This window comes from Symphalangus syndactylus, chromosome 5 (assembly GCF_028878055.3).
Source record: "Symphalangus syndactylus isolate Jambi chromosome 5, NHGRI_mSymSyn1-v2.1_pri, whole genome shotgun sequence".
NCBI lineage: Eukaryota > Metazoa > Chordata > Mammalia > Primates > Hylobatidae > Symphalangus > Symphalangus syndactylus.
In genome coordinates, this window is record NC_072427.2 from 148638890 (window position 1) to 148658885 (window position 19996).

Genomic DNA, 19996 nt, shown 5'->3' on the forward strand with positions numbered 1-19996 from the left:
CTTTGCCCTTGGCCCTGCCAAGGGGCTTATCCCTGGCTGCGTTTCCCCTCTGACTCTGGTCTCTGTGTCCAGTGCAACCAGAACAAATCGGACTGCTTCTACCAGACATACTCATCAGGGGTGGATGCAGTGAGGGAGTGGTACCGCTTCCACTACATCAACATCCTGTCGAGGCTGCCAGAGACTCTGCCATCCCTGGAGGAGGACATGCTGGGCAACTTCATCTTCGCCTGCCGCTTCAACCAGGTCTCCTGCAACCAGGCGTGAGTCAGTCCTGCCTGGCTCCTTGCTCTCCGCGGGGTCCGCTTCCCTGGGTCAGCCTCACACCCTGCATGGGCAGGGCCCAGGAAATGCTTGTTAACTAAAAAAATGCCAGTGCCAGCAGGCCAGGGGGAAGCACTGGCTTTGGGCCCACACCCTGCCCCAGAGAGTGCCCTACGAACTCCTGCTGCTCCCTGCACTGCTGGATCTGAGGGAAGTGGCTTCACAGGATGCCTTGGGAAAACTGGGGCTTTGAGAAACCAAAGGCTGGAAGCATGGGTGTTGGTATTTTTCTTTTCTTTTTTTTTTTTTTTGAGATGGAGTTTCGCTCTTGTTGCTCAGGCTGCAGTGCAATGGCATGATCTCGGCTCTCTGCAACCTCCACCTCCCAGGTTCAAGCGATTCTCCTGCCTCAGCCTCCCGAGTAGCTGGGATTACAGTCATGCGCCACCACACCCGGCTAATTTTTTGTATTTTTAGTAGAGACGTTGGTCAACGTCCATGTGGATCAGGCTGGTCTCCAATTCCCGACCTCAGGTGATCTGCCCGCCTTGGCCTCCCAAAGTGCTGGGATAACAGGCGTAAGCCACCACACCTGGCCAGGGTCTTGGTCTTTCTAAGGCCCCTTTCTCCCTAGCATCAAAGCTCAAAAGGGCCTAGGTCATCTGTCTCATAATCTGTTTCCTGAGCTGAGGCTGGCAGTAGTAGTGAGGTGGAGTGGCATGGGTTGAGGGACTAAACCTAAGTTCCCACTCTAGCTCTGTCACTTCCTGGCCAGGTGACTCTGGATGTATCACATCATTTTTCAGAGCCTATTTCTTAGATTGTAAAATGGAAGTAAAACAAAAAATGCGATTCATTCAATGTTCATTCAACAAATAGTTTTGACTATCTGGGTTACGTGCCAGTCACTGTTCTAGGCATTTGGACTACATCAAAGGAAAAACTATATAATCCGTGCCCCTTTGGCACTTTGCTCAAGTGATGTAGATTATGATGATAACACTCATCTCAAGAGCTTTACCAAGTGCGTGAGATACAAACGTGAGGGCACTTTATAGACTGCAGTAAATGATGGGTTTCATTACTCTTGCATGGAAACAGGTGAAGTGACTTGCCCTTGGGAATGAGCCGGCCCTGGCTAAGGATTCTTCTCACCCCACTGCCCCTCGGGCATTCATTCTGTGAGGACCCCTGTTATAATGTCCTCACAAGCAGCTCATAGCAGCTGCAGGTTCTCTGAGGGCTGGGAGAGGCTGAGGCGAGGGGGGTCCCCTTCTGTAACTTCTGGCCCACTCCTCCCCTGCCTTCTCCTCCTGCTCGTTGATTTGCCGGAGCCATCTCCCTGCCTCTGCCTGGCTCCACTCTACAGGGGGCATTCCCTCCCCTGTTGCTGAAGAATGGCCACAGGGCAAGGTGTCACTTCTTACCCTTCACACACACTCTGCCCAGTACACGATTTTGTTCTGTTTTTAGTCTTTGCGTTTGTTTGAGGACAGAAACTACCAGCTGGGAAGTAAGATGGTAGCAACACCTAAGCCTGAGTCAGCCCGCACCTGCCACCAGGTTCCTCTAACCGTCACGTGGACACCTGTGCTTTCCCCATGCCCTCACCCGATGCCCTCCCTTTGCTCTGTGTGCCTGCCTCCCCCTCAACAGAAAGTCCATGGTTCATCTTTATCTTGGCACTTAGGCACTTAGGTCAGCTCAGAGCCTCATTTCTCACCTGGGTTGTTATACCCACCCCTCCACCCTACTGTGTTCTTCTGCCTCCAAATCCTCCCTTCCTTCTGCAACCACAGGAATCTTTGTACTTCATCCTTACTTCATGTCACCACACCTAACTATTCCAGTTAGTTCTGTGTGTTAGTCCATTTTGTGTTGCTATAAAGGAATATCTCACCGGGCACGGTGGCTCATGCCTGTAATCCCAGCACTTTGGGAGACCGAGATGGGCGGATCACCTGAGGTCAGGAGTTAGAGATCAGCCTGGCCAACATGGCGAAACCCCGTCTCTACTGAAAATATAAAAATTAGCTGGGTGTGGTGGCACACACCTGTGGCCGCAGCTACTCAGGAGGCTGAGGCAGGAGGATCGCTTGAACCCAAGAGGTGGAGGTTGCAGTGAGCCGAGATTGCACCACTGCACTCCAGCCTGGGCGACAGAGCGAGACTCCATCTGAAAAAAAAAAAAAAAAAAGGAATATCTGAGTCTGGGTAATTTATAAAAAAAAAGAGGTTTAATTGGCTCAGGGTTCTGCAGATTGTACAAGCGTGGTACCAGCATCTGCTCAGCTTCTGGGGAGGCCTCAGGAAACTTTTACTCATGGTGGAAGGGGAGGAGAGGGGGCAAAAGAGAGAGACCAGGCTCTTTTAAACAACCAACTATCAGGTGAACTAATTAATAGTGTGAGAATTCACTCATTACTGTGAGGAGGGCACCCCTGTGACCCAAACACCTCCCACTAGGATCACCTCCAATATTGGGGATCACATTTCAACATGAGATTTAGAGGGGCAAACATCCAAACTGTATCCTCCTGTTTAAAATCCTTCAGTGTCTCTCATGGCCTCCAGCATCAAGTTGGAGCTCTTTAGCATGGCTTTCTCACCCCTCTCCTCCCCGATAACTACACCCTTTCCCCACCCTATAATCTTTTTTTAATAACACTTTTATTGAGATATAATTTACAAACCATAAATGTATCCTTTTGATATGTATAATTTAGTGATTTTTAATATATTCAGAGTTGTGTAACCATTACCACTACCTGTTTTTAGAATATTTTCCTCACCCCAAAAAGAAACCCTGTACCCATTAGCAGTTCTTCCCCATTTTCTCCCCTCCTCCAATCCCTGAGAGCCACTCTTCTGCTTTCTGTCTCTATGGATTGCCTATGGTGGACATTTCACATAAGTGGAATCATACAATATGTGGTCTTTTGTGAGTGGCTTCTTTCATTTAGCATAATGTTTTCAAAGCTTATCCATGTTGTAGCATGGATCAGAACTTCATTTTTATGACTGAATGCTATTATATTGTGTAGATATACCACTTTTTTTTTTTTTTTTTGAGACAGGTTCTCACTCTGTCACCCAGGCTGAAATACAGTGGCACAATCAGACCTCACTGCAGCCTTGATTTCCTGGGCTGAAATGATCCTCCTGATTCAGCCTCCCAAGTAGCTGAGACTGCAGGCTCATGCCACCATGCCCAGCTAATTTTTTTAAATTTTAGTAGACACTAGGTCTGACTGTGTTGCCCAGGCTGATCTCAAACTCCTGAGCTCAAGCCATCCTCCTGCCTCGGCCTCCCAAAGTGCTGGGATTATAGGCGTAAGCCACCACGCCGGCCCACATTTTTGCTTATCCATTCTCAGTTGATGGACATTTGAATTGTTTCTACTTTTTGGCTATTATGAATAATGCTGCTATGAACGTTCCTGTACATGTTTTTGTGGATTCTGTACATGGATCTATGTTTTTATTTCTCTTGGGTGTTTACCTACGAGTGGAACTGCTGGGTCATGTGATAACTCTATATTTAACATTTTGAGGAACTGCCAGACTTTTCCAAATGGCCACACCATTTAACATTCCCAACAGCAATGTATGAAGGTTCTAAATTCTCTACCTCCTCCTCATGTTGTTTTCTGTCTTTTTGACTTTAGCCATCTTAATGAATCCCTGTAATCGTACTAGTGAGCTAATACAGCTCTTACTAAGGCTAAACACCATTCTAAGCATAATTTCATGTTCAACACCCCTGTGAGGTTGATATTTTTATTATCCCCATTTTACAGCTGAGGAAACTGAGGTACAGAGAGATTAAGTGAGTAACTTGTTCGGTCCCACATCTAATACTTGTTAGAGCCCCAGGATTCAAATACAAGGAATTTAATTTTGGAGTCTGTGCTCTTTCTTTTTCTTTTGGAGATGGAGTTTCGCTCTTACTGGCCAGGCTGGAGCACAATGGCGCAATCTCAGCTCATGACAACCTCCACCTCCTGGGTTCAAGTGATTCTCCTGCCTCAGCCTCCTGAGTAGCTGGGATTACAGGCATGCGCCGCCATGCCAGGCTAATTTTGTATTTTTAGTAGAGATGGGGTTTCACCATGTTGGACAGGCTGGTCTCAAACTCCTGACCTCAGGTGACCCCACCCGCCTCGGCCTTCCAAAGTGCTGTGATTATAGGCGTCAGCCACTGCGCCCGGCTGAGTCTGTGCTCTTAACCATCACATTATACTGATTATCACAGGCCACTATATTCATGTGCTTAATGTGTATCTCTATGTGTTTTTGCAAAATCTGTATTTAATTTACATAAATGGTATTGTGTTATAGATCTCATTTCACCTCTTACTATTTTTTTTTTTTGAGACAGAGTCTCATGTAGAGTGCAGTGGTGCAATCTCAGCCCACTGCAACCTCCCAAGTTCAAGGGATTCTTCTGCCTCAGCCTCCCGAGTAGCTGAGATAATAGGCGCCCACCACCACGCCTGGCTAATTTTTGTATTTTTGGTAGAGACGGGGTTTCACCATGTTGGCCAGGCTGGTCTCGAACTTCTGACTTCAACTGATCCACCCGTCTCAGCCTCCCAAAGTGTTGGGATTACAGGTGTGAGCCACTGTGCCCCGCCACTTTTTTTTTTTTTTCCGAAGCTCTATGTTTTAAAATCCGTCTGTGTTGCTCCACCTCACCGGCTGATGGAACTTGTGCCTGCTTCCCATGGGGGCGGCACCCACCACACTGTGCTTGTCCCCTGTCTGTGTGCGAAGGGCTCACCGGCCTTCAGGACTGGCCACTTCTGTAGCCTCTCCTTCAGTCCTTCCCTGCATCTAGCCTGGGCTCTAGAAGTGCTGACTTCCCAGTACATCCTAGAATGTGCACCAGTATGTCACGCCTCTGTGCCACCAGTGGAATATCCTGGATCACCTCGTTCCAATCTCCTCATTTTACAGAATCATCCTACATTTTACAGAGGGGGAGAATAAGCTTAGAAACAATGACTTGCTCAAGACCGTACAACCAGAACCCCGGTCTTTATCTCTGGCCAGCCTCTTCTCCCTCTTCCCTTTAGTCCTCCTCTGCTGCTCACTGGCCGAAGTCCCCTTTCCGTCTTTGCCCTGCTCCCGTCACTAGCTCCGAGACGGCAGGGTAGCAGAACACAGCTCCTCTCTGTGCCGTGTAGCACATGTGCTGTGCTACAACCCACTCAGCCTCCCTGTTCTGGAACCTGTGGTTCGCTGTGAAATTGCAGTCCTACTGCAGCCGTGTTGCCTCTGTGATTGCTTTCTCTCTGTCCCCACACCTGTCACAGATGAGTTTTGGACCTACCATTCTGAGACATACTGATGCAAGAGGCTCCCAGGAAACACTTGGTACTGATCTTCCTCCCCTCAGCTCCATGCTCACCACTGGTCACACTTTCTCCTTTAACCCTGCTCCCCTCCTCCCCTTCATTCATTCATTCATTCATTCATTCATTCCTCACTCAACAACTATTTATTAATCATCTCCTCTATCTCCTAGATGACAGGAACTATGCAACTAACCCAGAGATGACAGATGAATGAGATGTGGCTCCTGTCATCAAGGAGCTCATGATTCAATGGGGGAACTAACATTTAGATGCATGGGCAGTTAGGGACATGCAAGAATATAGTGCAGCAAGAGAGAAGTTACAAGGCAGCACTGAAGTCAAGGCCGGTGAACTCAGATGGCCTGGTGAGAGGAGCCTGGACTAGAAGGTAGATGTGTGACCTTGGGCCAGCTGTTTGAGCTTTCTGAGCCTTAGCTTCCTTCTCTGTGATATGAGGATGAGACTCTCACAGACTGTTGGTTGGAGTGACTGAGGGAGTGTGAGTAAAGCTCTCAGCATTGTGCCAGCACATAGTAGGTGATCAGGAAACAAATGGCTCTGAAAGGCACAAGTCCTGTAGGAGTTTAAGGGAGTGGACATTTCTCTCTGCCTCATCTCCCTGTTCCCTGGACCACCTACACTTTCCTCTCTGACCCTACTCTCTCTTTCCTGATAAGGAATTACTCTCACTTCCACCACCCGATGTATGGAAACTGCTATACTTTCAATGACAAGAACAACTCCAACCTCTGGATGTCTTCCATGCCTGGAATCAACAATGGTGAGCAACTCCCTGCTTGCTCCACGGCGCCCTCTGCCTCAGCGACTCACGTGTACTCACCTTGAGCTCACCTCCTAGAGCTTCTGGGAGGGGTCCTGTCTGCTGTCTCAGAGACTGGGCAAGGAAGGGAGAGTGGATTTCCATCTTCTAACTCTTCTCTAGGATTCCCGCCTCTGCCAACTCTGCTCTCTCTGCACTCCTAGGTCTGTCCCTGATGCTGCGCGCAGAGCAGAATGACTTCATTCCCCTGCTGTCCACAGTGACTGGGGCCCGGGTAATGGTGCACGGGCAGGATGAACCTGCCTTTATGGATGATGGTGGCTTTAACTTACGGCCTGGCGTGGAGACCTCCATCAGCATGCGGAAGGCAAGGATGCTGACTGGGAGGCCTGGAAGGAGCGCCTCAGATTGCAGAGGGGCAAGGGGGAGGCATGGGAGGCTGGAGAGGGAGAGCATGTGGGGTGGGCCTTCAGCATGTGGAGGTCTTCAGGAGCAGGAGTGAGGGGCAGAGGGGCTGGCACTGGGAAGTAAAGCCCTGCAGGGTGGACCCTGGGGGACAAGTGCTGAGAAGGCATTCAGGGCATGCTTAGGATTTCTGGGGATGCTCTGGACCCAGTGGCCTTGAAATGAGCAGTGGGTGGGCATGGGGGTGGCTGGAGGCATGTATTGAGAGGGCGAGGCCGGTAGGAGGGGCTGGCAGGTGTGAGATACAACCTGGAACTGAGGGAAGGCAGAGAACCCAGAGGCACTTGCTCTGTCCTCTGATCTCTTGGTGTATGTGGGTTCATAGGAAGCCCTGGACAGACTCGGGGGCGATTATGGTGACTGCACCAAAAATGGCAGTGATGTCCCTGTCAAGAACCTTTACCCTTCAAAGTACACGCAGCAGGTGAGGCCCAACCTCATTCCGTGGCAGCCACTCCCAGGCCTGCCCTGGCTGGTCCTGCAAAGCTGGAGGGGTTGTGTATGTGAGAGAGAGAGAGGGAAACTGCGGGGTGGTGGAAAGAGGATGGAGGCTCTGTGCAGAGAACAGCTGAGTTCAGGCCTGAACCCCCTCTCCTCTCCACCCTCCTCCCTTCCAGGTGTGTATTCACTCCTGCTTCCAGGATAGCATGATCAAGGAGTGTGGCTGTGCCTACATCTTCTATCCGCGGCCCCAGAATGTGGAGTACTGTGACTACAGAAAGCACAGTTCCTGGGGTGAGACTCCAGGGAGCCCCCGCCCTGCCCCACTGACCCCAGTACTCACTGAGGCGCTTCTTCCTCTCAGTCCTCTGTTTGTGGGGATGACTTCCGGCTCCCACCTGCTGGGATGAATCCTCCTTCTCTTGTTTTTCAGCCTTTAGTCTCTGCCTCTGTCAGTTTCCCTGTCCCTCAGTCTCTCTCTCTTTTTTTCTTTTTTTTTTTATATGGAGTCTCGCTCTGTCGCCCAGGCTGGAGTGCAGTGGCACGATCTCGGCTCACTGCAAGCTCTGTCTCCCGGGTTCACGCCATTCTCCTGCCTCAGCCTCCCAAGTAGCTGGGACTACAGGTGCCTGTCACCACGCCTGGCTAATTTTTTTGGTATTTTTAGTAGAGACGGGGTTTCACCCTGTTAGCCAGGATGGTCTCAATCTCCTGACCTCATGATCCGCCCGCCTTGGCCTCCCTCTCTCTTCTATCTCTGTTCCTCCATCTCAGTGTTGCAGTCTCTCTGTTTTGGCCTTTGTGTGTTTGTCAAGGAATTGTCCCATTTAAAAACAACCTGCAGCAGAAGGAAGGAAGAGCACGTGAGAAAACCTCCAGCGGTTCCTCGCTGGCTGCTAAGGTTTCAGTGCATGCTCTGCCCACAGCTTCCCTGCTCAGTGCCCAGGGCGCTTAGCTGGGCAGGCTCCGGAGGGGCTGGGTGGGGTACACAACACTTCCCTGGGGAGCAGGAAGAAACTATTAGAAGTTACATGGGTCTGTCTCATTCCTTCACATTTTCCATCTTATGTGCTTTAGAATGGACATACTGTATCCATTCAATAGTAGAGGTATGTAATTTATAAATCAAATACATGTGTTGGACCTGCTTATTTAAGATTTTTTTTTTTTTTTTTTTTTTTTACCTGAACAAGGGCACAATCAGTAAAGTTTGGAGCACCTTGGAATCTCCTCCTTATCCTGGTATAGGAGTAGACAAATCTCTTTCCTTTTGACTACGGTTGAGTTGTTTGGCAGGGAATTTGTGTGCCAGGAAGCTGAGAGAGAAAGAAAATCACAAAAAGAAAATGTGGAAGCTGCAAGGGTTTGCATTCCTGGAGTGCATGCCCTTCCCTGGCACAGCTGGCCTGTTCCCCCTGCAGTTCCTCCTCCCAGGGCTCTCCCCTGGGCCCAGCTGTCCCACAGGGTGGGCCGAGGGCCATCATGGGAGGTGACACGGTAGTGGGCACTGGAGACATGGAGGCCCTCAAAGGCAGCGGATTGTCTCACCCCAGAGTTCAGCGGCCATCCCTGCCTTGTTCCTGTCTGTGGTGACTTTTCCGCTTCTGTCCTTCCCTGGGCTGGCTCCGCAGTTCTCTTCTGCCTGGACTTTCCAGTCGTGGCCTCCTGGTTCCTGTCTCTCTGACCTTAGAGGATTGTAGCACATCAGAACTGGGGGAAACCCAAAGGCCATCTGGCCTCACCTCCTGTCTTAGATGAGCAAATTGAGGTCCAGGGGGAGGATGTGACACGTCCCAGGGTATACAGGACTGGGACAGAGGAGATGCCACCCGTGATTTCTCCCTCCCCTCAAATAATTATTTCTACGTTGTGGGTTTGCACATCTGTGAGTGAAAAATAACAATATTGATTGCTGAGAAGTTGTGAGGATGAGAGAGGAAGTAAGGCTAAAAGCACAGTCTGTTGCATTTCCTAGGGTTTACTTCCCCGGAGAAGAGGGCCAGCTGCTTCCCCTTCTTCCTAAAGATCTCCAGCCCCGGTAGGGATTTGGGTCAGAAATGAAGAAGGACTTCAGAGTGAGGAACTAAAAGTAGCAATAATGACAAAATAACCTTACTTAGAATTTGGGAAACGGGAGGAGGGGAATCTACAGTTCCATTATTATTATTATTATTATTTTGGTAATAGCTTTATTGAGATAATTTATATCCCATACAATTCACTCATTTAAAGTGTACAGCTTCATTTTAGTCAAATTTTAGTTTTTAATTTTAGGTTTTAAGTATAGTCCCAGAGTTGTGCAATCATCATATAATCAATTTTGGAATATTTTTAGTGTTCCCAAAAGAAACCTTGTACTCACTCAGGCCAGGCAAGGTGGTTCATGCCTGTAATCGCAGCTCTTTGAGAGGCCAAGGTGGGCAGATCACTTGAGCCCAGGAGTTCGACACCAGCCTGGGCAACGTGGCGAAACCCTGTCTTTACAAAAATTAGCTGGGCATGGTGGTGCACACCTGCAGCCCCAGCCACTTGGGATGCTGAGGTGGGAGAATCACCTGAGCCCAGGAGGTCAAGGCTGCAGTGAGCCATGATCAGGCCATTGCACTCCAGCCTGGGCGATGGAGGGAGACCCTGTCTCAAATAAATAAATAAATAAACCTTGTACTCATTAGCAAGTCCCAAGCTTCCCTCCCCTCCTCCACAACTGCCAGCCCTTGGGCAACCACGATTCTTTCTTTCTCTATGGATTTGCCTATTCTGAATCTTTTTTTTTGAGGCAGAATCTCCCTCTGTCGCCCAGACTGGAGTGCAGTGGTGCAATCTCGGCTCACTGCAACCTCCGCCTCTCAGGTTCAAGCGATGCTTCTGTCTCAGCCTCCCGAGTTCCTGGGACTACAGGCGCATGCCCCCACACCCGGCTAATTTTTGTATTTTTTAGTAAAGATGGGGTTTCACCATATTGGTCAGGCTGGTCTCAAACTCCTGATCTCAGGTGATCCGCCTGCCTCAGCCTCCCAAAGTGCTGGGATTACAGGCGTGAGCCACTGCACCTGGCTATTCTGAATCTTTCATATAGATGGATCTTACAGTGTGTGACACTCATGTCTGCCTTATTTCACTTAGCATAATATTTTCAAACTTGATCCATATTGTAGCAATAGCAGTGCCTCATTCCTTTATATGGCTGAATAACAGCACTCCCTTGTATGGATAGACCACACTTTGTTTACCCATTTGTCAGTTAGTGGACATTTGTGTTGTTGCCACTTTTTGGTTATTGTGAATAATGCTGCTGTGAGCATTTGTGTACCAGTTTTTGTGTGGACACGTTTTCCATTTTCTTGGGTGTATACCTAGGAGTGGAATTGCTAGGTCATATGGTAATCTATGTTTAACCTTTTGTGAGGAGCTGCCAGGCTGTTTTCCAAAGTGACATCACCATTGTACATCCCTAGCAGCAGTATAAGAGGTTTTCAGTTTCTCCACATCCTGCCAGTTCTTGTTATTGTCTTTTTAAATTTTTATTTATTTTATTTATTTTTTTTTTTGAGAAGACTCTCACTCTGTTGCCCAGGCTGGAGTGCAGTGGCATGATCTTGGCTCACTACAACCTCCACCTCCTGGGTTCAAGTGATTCTCCTGCCTCAGCCTCCCAAGTAGCTGGGATTACAGGCTTGCACCACCGCACCTGGCTAATTTTTGTATTTTTAGTAGACTGGATTTCACCATGTTGGCCAGGCTGGTCTTGAATTCCTGACCTCAGGTAATCCACCTGCCTCAGCCTCCCAGAGTGCTGGTATTACAGGCGTGAGCCACCGCGCCCAGCCTATTGTCTTTTTTAAATAATACACATCGTAATGGGCATGAAGTGGTATCTTATTGTGGCTTAATTCCCTTATTCTTATAAAATTATTGTTCTCATTTTTCTTTTTTCTTTTTTCTTTTTTTTTTTTTTGAGACGGAGTCTTGCTCAGTCACCCAGGCTGGAGTGCAATGGTGCGATCTCAGCTCACTGCAAGCTCCACCTCCCGGGCTCACACCATTCTCCTGCCTCAGCCTCCCGAGTAGCTGGGACTACAGGCAACCGCCACCACGCCCGGCTAATTTTTTGTATTTTTAGTAGAGACGGGGTTTCACCGTGTTAGCCAGGATGGTCTCGATCTCCTGATGTCGTGATCCGCCCGCCTCAGCCTCCCAAAGTGCTGGGATTACAGGCGTGAGCCACCGCACCCGGCCTGTTCCCATTTTTCTTTATGGCATTTACGTTTTTGTCCGTAGCATGTATTTCCTTACACTGGTGTGTCCTGTTTTGTTTTTCACCTGACTTAGCTTATTTTCTTTCTTTATTAATTTATGTTTTAGGCCAGGCGTGGTGGCTCACGCCTGTAATCCCAGAACTTTGGGAGGCCGAGGTGGGTGGATCACGAGGTCAGGAGATCGAAACCATCCTGGCTAACACAGAGAAACCTCGTTTCTACTAAAAATACAAAAAATTAGCCGGGCGTAGTGGCGGGTGTCTGTAGTCCCAGCTACTCGGGAGGCTGAGGCAGGAGAATGGTGTGAACCCGGGAGGTGGAGCTTGCAGTGAGCTGAGATCGCGCCACTGCACTCCAGCCTGGGCAACAGAGCGAGACTCCGTCTCAAAAAAAAAAATAATTTATTAAAAAAAAATTTTTTTTTTGCGACAAGGTCTCACTCTGTTGCCAGGGTTGGAGTACAAAGGCACACTCATAGCTCACTTGCAGCCTTGAACTCCTGGCCTCAAACGACCCTCCCACCTCGGCCTCCCAAAGTGCTGAGCCACTGTCCCTGGCCTAGCTTAATATCTTAAATACTTCTTGGTACTGCCACTCATAAGGCATCATTATAATGCTAAATAATGCTCTTGTAAAGTAAGTACCCAGGGATCTTGGGAGACCTCTTGGGTGTGGGGTAGAGAAAGTTGAGGTGCCCTAGGAGAACAGGCATCTCTCTGTACCCACAGGCTACTGCTACTATAAGCTCCAGGTTGACTTCTCCTCAGACCACCTGGGCTGTTTCACCAAGTGCCGGAAGCCGTGCAGGTTAGTGTCCCCTTCCCCGGGGACAGGTTGGGTGGAATACAGGTTACCGAGCCAAGCCTTCGGGAGAGCTCTGCCCTGACACTGAGCACCTTTCACCATCCCCAGCGTGACCAGCTACCAGCTCTCTGCTGGTTACTCACGATGGCCCTCGGTGACATCCCAGGTAGAATGTGGGGAAGGGACGGGTGGGGGATGTGTGTGCCCATGTAATGCTGTGGCCTTCTCTGGGTATTATGTGTATGAGTGTGTTTGACACAACCCTATTCCGGTAACCCTGAAGCGTATGGGAGTGACCTTGATGACACCCCCATTCTTTCCTAGGAATGGGTCTTCCAGATGCTATCGCGACAGAACAATTACACCATCAACAACAAGAGGTCAGTCCTGCCCTGGTCCCAGCCGCAAGAAAGGAATCTGTGGGAGGGAAAATAGACCTAGGAAGAGGGATCGATATGGTTGATTAGAGGAAGGTCCAGGAAGTTCATCCTCTACCATTTCTTCCCACCCTCTGCCCCACACCTAAGAAATGGAGTGGCCAAAGTCAACATCTTCTTCAAAGAGCTGAACTACAAAACCAATTCTGAGTCTCCTTCTGTCACGGTAGGTCGTGCCTGGATGGAGCCTGTGATGCTCTGGGGGTCTTACTTAGCAGGGCGGCTGTCAGGGAAAACCAGAAGGTTGTCTCTGTGGGCCAGAAGGCTCTGAGTCTCAAAGGCAGGACATCAAAGAAGAGGGTCAAGGGAGAGGTTGGGAGGGTTAGAAGAAGGAGCTCGGCCGGGGCATAAAGTCTCTGGGGGTGGTGGGAGGGACAGGCATGCTAGATGCTGGGGTGAAGGTGCTTGAGCCATGCCCCCATTTCAGCTGCCCCTGACTGTGGGCCAGTTATCAGTTTTCTCTGGGTGACACTGGCCAGAAGCAGAGATAGGGAGCCCAGGGGGCTGCTGAGAGGCTGAGAGGACTCGGGCGGGGGGTCCCTGGGGATGAAGAGAGACAGCTTGGTGAGGAGGGATGGGGGCTCCTCTGCCAGAGTCCATCCAGAACCCTTTGTCCCATCGTCAGTGTACCTCTCCTCTCACAGATGGTCACCCTCCTGTCCAACCTGGGCAGCCAGTGGAGCCTGTGGTTCGGCTCGTCGGTGTTGTCTGTGGTGGAGATGGCCGAGCTCATCTTTGACCTGCTGGTCATCACGTTCCTCATGCTGCTCCGAAGGTTCCGAAGCCGATACTGGTCTCCAGGCCGAGGGGGCAGGGGTGCGCAGGAGGTAGCCTCCACCCCGGCATCCTCCCCTCCTTCCCACTTCTGCCCCCACCCCACGTCTCTGTCCTTGTCCCAGGCAGGCCCTGCTCCCTCCCCAGCCTTGACAGCCCCTCCCCCTGCCTATGCCACCCTGGGCCCCTGCCCGTCTCCGGGGGGCTCCGCCTGTCCTCTGGAGGGGCCCTGAGAGGGAAGGGGAGGTTCCTCGCACCAAGGCAGATGCTCCTCTGGTGGGAGGGTGCTGGCCCTGGCAAGATTGAAGGGATGTGCAGGGCTTCCTCTCAGAGCTGCCCAAACTGCCTTTGATGTGTGGAGGGGAAGCAAGATGGGTAAGGGGCTCAGGAAGTTTCTCCAAGAACAGTGGCTGATGAAACTGCCCAGAAGTGCCCTGGCTCCAGCCCTGTACCCCTTGGTACTGCCTCTGAACACTCTGGTTTCCCCACCCAACTGCAGCTAAGTCTCTTTTTCCCTTGGATCAGCCAAGCCAAACTTGGAGCTCTGACAAGGAACTTTCCTAAGAAACGGCTGATAACCAGGACAAAACACAACCAAGGGTACATACAGGCATGCACGGGTTTCCTGCCCAGCGACAGCTTCAGCCAGCCCCCGACTGGCCTGGCCACACTGCTCTCCAGTAGCACAGATGTCTGCTCCTCCTCTTGAACTTGGGTGGGAAACCCCACCCAAAAGCCCCCTTTGTTACTTAGGCAATTCCCCTTCCCTGACTCCCGAGGGCTAGGGCTGGAGCAGACCCGTGTAAGTAAAGGCGGCCCCAGGGCTCCTCTAGCCTCATACCTGTGCCCTCACAGAGCCATGCCCCAGCGCCTCTGCCCTGTGTCTTTCACACCTCTACATGTCTGCTCGAGATATTTCCTCAGCCTGAAAGTTTCCCCAACCATCTGCCAGAGAACTCCTATGCATCCCTTAGAACCCTGCTCAGACACCATTACTTTTGTGAACGCTTCTGCCACATCTTGTCTTCCCCAAAATGGATCACTTCCCTTTCTCCTGGGCTCCCGTAGCACACTGTAACATCTGCTGGCGCATTGCTGTTGCACCATACTTTCTTGTACATTTGTGTCTCTCTCCCCAACTAGACTGTAAGGGCCTTGTGGTCAGGGACTGAATCTTGCCTGTTTATGTATGCTCCATGTCTAGCCCATCATCCTGCTTGGAGCAAGTAGGCAGGAGCTCAATAAATGTTTGTTGCATAAAGGAATGTCCAGAGAGCTGGATGGGGCATCATGAAGAGGGCAGGGAGTGGATACAAGTCACCACCCAAGCTCTGGGAGGTCCTGGGGCTGGGGGAGTGTACAGACTCCCATGCCCCTTGGCTGTACTACGGAAGTGACCATTCTTCACGGGGTCTTAAGAGGGACAAACGTTCTGGTGAATTCCTCCATGGGCGTTGCTGAGCGTCTGCTATGTGCCCGTGGCCATGTTAGGGTGGAAGGGGGAAGACATGATGCCACCCCTTCAGGGGACCTACCTCACAGTGTTTGGGGAGACTTGCCCTCTCCAGTGTCTGAACCTCCTTTTCCTTCTCTGCTTTAATCACCATCATCACTAACCTCCCCAACCCCCACTCCATTTGCTGAGTCCCACTTACCACCTGGCAGCAATGAATCCTCATCTGCCTGCCTCCCATCAGCTGCCTGGTGGTGGTGGAGGATGATGAGGGTCAGGCCAGTTTCTCCTGGAAATGCAAAGCCTTATATGGTCTTACTGGTACATGACTGAAGAGAGGGGCACAGGGAATCCTCCCAGCTTTAGTAAAGGAGAGACTGAGGTCCAGGGAGGGGCTGAAGGATGTGCGAGTGGAACTCCAGCTCTCTGATCCTGGTTTCTCCCCCACTCCAGCATAAGACCTGGAATCCAGAAGTGACCCTTTCTCACCATCTTTGGGGATTCTGTCCCTGCCACCTTAGTCTTATTCATCTTAATTGCAGTCTCCCTGTTCTGAGGAGCCAAAGGAGAAAGAGACTTTTGGGGAAAGAGGAGAAGGAGCTGGTGACGGGTAGGAAGGTAGATAGGGTCATGACCTGAAACAGTGTGATGACTGCTGACTTCCCTTTCCTGGACTTGAGCTGATGAAGGGGAAATGGTGTTGCAGTCTCCTCCGTCAGAGCCCTCAGGTGCAGACGGCACTTGTCTGCCCCCTCGGCCTCAGCCTTGGCCCACCTGGTCCCCAGTGCCCTCTCCTCTGGCTGGGGCAGGAGGACCTGCCGGACATAGCCAGATGTATTACGGATGACCGCAGTCAGCTCCCCCAGGCTCCTGCTTCTCCTGCCTCCTGCTTTTTTCCCCAGAGCTGTCTCCTTATCTCCTTTTGCTTGTCTATGGGTTACTCCTGTATGTACCCTGGGGTTAGGAGTTGGAATCAGGCTGTTAGCGATAAAAGGGTTCAAGTTGACTCATTTGCCTTATCAGGCTTAGTAGTTGAAGTGACTTGCTGAACTTCATAATTCTTAGAGAAACTGCCATGAACCCAGCTCCCTTTCTATGACTCACCCTGCCACACTGTGACACACAGAGTCCGAATGGCAGGTCTGGGGCTAGAACCCACGTCACCTGGACTTGGAGTCCAGTGACGCTTTGGGTTAAGCATGTGCGTGTGTGTGTGTGTGTGTGTGTGTGCGCCATGATGGGGGAGGAAGGTCCCTGCTCTCTGTAGCTGTTTTCTTCATCCTTTGCTCTATAAGCCCTAACAGCCAATTCTGTCATCCCTAGTCTGCCTCTCTCCTGTTTCTCCATCTCCTCTGACCACGATGAGGGATGATGGTCTCATTCTCACCTCCTCCACGAAATGTGTTAGCTTTTCATATTCCTAGATCCACCCACTTCTCACCGTCTTTTCTTTTTTTCGAAACAAAATTTTATTGAAAAATGTAATATGACATGTCAAAGTTGTAAAGTTATTGAGTAAATACGCATTTATCCTAAATATTGAAAAATATTCTCCTTTTGTGCCAGGCTATGTGTCACGGCTTCGGCACTTTGCACAGACTATTAGAAATACCTTATAACATTAAAAATAGGATATTGAGGCCGGGTGTGGTGGCTCACGCCTGTAATCCCAGCACTTTGGGAGGCCAGGGTGGGTGGATCACCTGAAGTCAGGAGTTTGAGACCAACCTGGCTAACACGGTGAAACCCCGTCTCTATTAAATACAAAAAATTAGCTGGGCATGATGGCACATGCCTATAATCCCAGCTACTTGGGAGGCTGAGGCAGGAGAATTGCTTAAACCCGAGAGGCAGAGGTTGCAGTGAGCCGAGATTGCGCCACTGCACTTCGGCCTGGGCAACAAGAGTGAAACTCTATCAAAAAAAAAAAAAAAAAACTAGGACATTGAAGTTGGTTTCTTTTTTTGATACAGAGACTTGCTCTGTTGCCCAGGCTGGAGTGCAGTGGCAGGATCTCGGCTCACTACAACCTCTGCCTCCCGGGTTCAAGCAATTCTCCTGCCTCAGCCTCCTGAGTAGCTGGGATTACAGGCATGCGCCACCACGCGTGGCTAATTTTTGTATTTTTAGCAGAGACAGTGTTTCACCATGTTGGTCAGGTTGGTCTCGAACTCCTGACCTTGTGATCCGCCCGCCTCAACCTCCCAAAGTGCTGGGATTACAGGTGTGAGCCACCGTGCTCTGCCTTTTTTTTTTTTTTTTTTGCTGCCCTCTCACATACCACACTCCCATGTATTACTTATCCTTCTGAAGTTGTTATTAATCATTAATACAACTAGCTGGGCATAGTGGTGTGCGATGGTAGTCTTAGCCACTCAGAAGGCTGAGGTGGTAGGCTAGCTTGAGGCCAGGAGTTCTAGGTTAGGTGAGCTATGATTGCACCATTGCACTTTAGCCTGGGTGAGAGCAAGCTCCTGTTTAAAAAAAAAAAAAAATAATTGCTACCACTTATTAAATGCTTAATATATAGCAAACATTTGCTAAACACTTTATATGCTTGATTTAAGCATCAAGCCAGCTCTATGAAGGGTACCAGCAGGTTTCCCATTTTTTAGATGAGCAGACCGAGGTTCTTCTCGCTGCTCCATATTGGAAACTTGCACTTGATTCTAAGGCCCTTGCTTCTTCAAGAACACTGCTTTGGGTTCGCTTCTACTGTCCCTGGGGTCTCCCTTTGTGATGGTGGTGAGCTGCTTCCTTTCTGAATCCAGCTTCAACCCTACAGGTCTCCAGAAGCTGGACGATGGGGTGAAGTAAAGTCGGCTCCCCCCACAGTGAGGGACACCGAAGTTCCATTCTCATCTACGGATCACAGAAGGGAAGCCAGGAAGAGCCAGGGGATGGTGGACTTGGGAATGGGAGGTCATCTCAGAGGAAGAAGGGGTGAGGAGCTCTGGTTTCAAGTTCCAAAGCCCTAGGACCTCCCCCTTCTCTGCCTGCCTGCATTTCTAGCAGCCTCAGCAGCTGCAGGCCCTTGGGGAGGGCTGAGTGTAGGGAAGGTCATTGTACCAAGAAGATAGTTGGGTAAATGTGGTACCTTTGTTGTAGGATTCTCTTGGGAGATGTCTGCATCAATGAGGATGGCATAAAGTAACCAGAGTCAGGATGTGGGGTCTGACTCAGCGACAGAAAAAGTGGTAGTGTGTCTCTCATAGCCAAAGGGGCCCTTGGACCGGGAGTCGGGAGTCCAGGGTTCTCTCTTGGCTCTGCCTCCTGGCACATGGGGTTTCTGGACCTCAATTTTCTTCTCTATAAAACTGGGCAGTTGGCCGGGCATGGTGGCTCACACCTGTAATCCTAGCACTTTAGGAGGCTGAGGTGGGCAGATCGTTTGGGCCCAGGAGTTCAAGACCTGCCTGTGTAACATGGTGAGACCCTGTCTCTACAAAAAATACAAACATTACCCGGGCATAGTGGTATGCACCTATAGTCCCAGCTATTTGGGAGGCTGAGTTGGGAGGATTACTTGAGCCTGGGAGGTCGAGGCTGCAGTGAGCTGTGATGGTACCACTGCACTCCAGACTGGGAAACAGAGCGGACCCTCAAAACCAAAACAAAAATCAAAAACAAGCAAACGAAGAAATAAAAAAACCTAGGGGGTTGTAGTAGATGATCTCTAAGGTGAATTATAATTGACGTATTGGAATATTTAGGAAAAGGGCACTGGGAATATGCTAGGAACACCTGATGGAGATATTTTTATTTCCACAGCAGCAGCGTGGATATGTCTCATTGATCCTCATGGCATTACTTTCCCCATGTAGGTGGGTGGGCATCATTACCCCTATTTAATAAATGAGGAACCAACAAAGGCTTAGGAGAGGAGTTGCCTGATGTCCCATGATTGGTGGCAGAGCCAGGATCAACAGTGGGGCAGGGTGGGGGGACCTGGCCAGGCAGAGACTGGATGAGACCTGGGGTGAGGAGTGGCAGGGACCCAGTCAGAGCAGAAAACGAGGGTTAGGACTTACTTTGAAGTTTGGACAGCATCAGTAAATTCCCAAGAAAGAGGGAGACTAGGAGGCTAGTGGAGAACTCTGGAGTAAAGGGGAGGATTACTAAGGGACATGGAGTACCTATCATGTGTCAGACGCTTATCTATATCTCTCCCATCTGAACAAATCCTCACAGGAACCCCAGGAGACAGGTTATCTCCACTCTGCAAATTGGAAAACAGACCCAGAGAGGTTCAGTTACGTGTCTGAGAGGTTCAGTTATGTGTCCAAGACACATTCTTAGCTAAAAAGCTAAGCATTCTGAACTGGAACCCAGAGAATTTGACTCCCAAACTCTGGGTCTTTTCACTGCTGTGATCCGTTTGGGAAAGGCTAGTGATGCGGGCAAGGGGCTTATTGCCCCTTGGTGTTTGGTTGGGAGTGGTCGGATTGGTGGGTTGGGGGCGCAAGGCAGCCAGATCTGGGACTCCTGTGCTTGTGACTGGACTACAAAGAGTTAAAGAACGTTGGGCCTCCTCCTCCCGCCTCCTCTGGCCTCCTCCTCCAGCTCTTCCTGTCCCGCTGTTGCAACACCGCCTCACTCTTCCCCTCCCACCTTCTCTCGCCTCCTCTCTGCTTTAATTTTCTCAGAATTCTCTGGACTCAGGCTCCAGTTCTGGCCTTTGGGGTTCAAGATCACTGGGACCAGGCCGTGATCTCTATGCCCGAGTCTGAACCCTCAACTGTGACCCCAAGGCACTTGGGACGTCCTGGACAGACCGAGTCCCGGGAAGCCGCCAGCACTGCCGCTGCCACACTGCCCTGAGCCCAAATGGGGGAGTGAGAGGCCATAGCTGTCTGGCATGGGCCTCTCCACCGTGCCTGACCTGCTGCTGCCACTGGTGAGACCAGGGACAAAGGGAAGAGTGGGCTGGTGGGCGAGGCACCGTCCGGCCGGCATGGGCC

The 19996-nt window shown here is 50.4% G+C and overlaps 1 protein-coding gene across 7 annotated transcripts in view; it reads left to right on the forward strand.

The window, feature by feature from the left end:
• TNFRSF1A (TNF receptor superfamily member 1A) overlaps positions 1-19996 on the forward strand; it is a 50735-nt gene that overhangs the window by 17805 nt on the left and 12934 nt on the right. For 2 of the 7 annotated variants that reach the window (XM_055280969.2, XM_055280968.2), the window contains 10 exons: positions 73-263; positions 6302-6405; positions 6609-6772; positions 7196-7294; positions 7488-7605; positions 12296-12374; positions 12480-12537; positions 12696-12751; positions 12899-12974; positions 13453-13635. In XM_055280969.2, the coding sequence (XP_055136944.2) occupies positions 73-263; positions 6302-6405; positions 6609-6772; positions 7196-7294; positions 7488-7605; positions 12296-12374; positions 12480-12537; positions 12696-12751; positions 12899-12974; positions 13453-13635 (1128 nt within the window). Of the gene's footprint in view, positions 1-72; positions 264-6301; positions 6406-6608; positions 6773-7195; positions 7295-7487; positions 7606-12295; positions 12375-12479; positions 12538-12695; positions 12752-12898; positions 12975-13452; positions 14848-19520; positions 19933-19996 lie in introns of those variants that run through there. The other 5 variants (XM_055280971.2, XM_055280970.2, XM_063639802.1 and 2 more) reach the window with 5 other exon arrangements.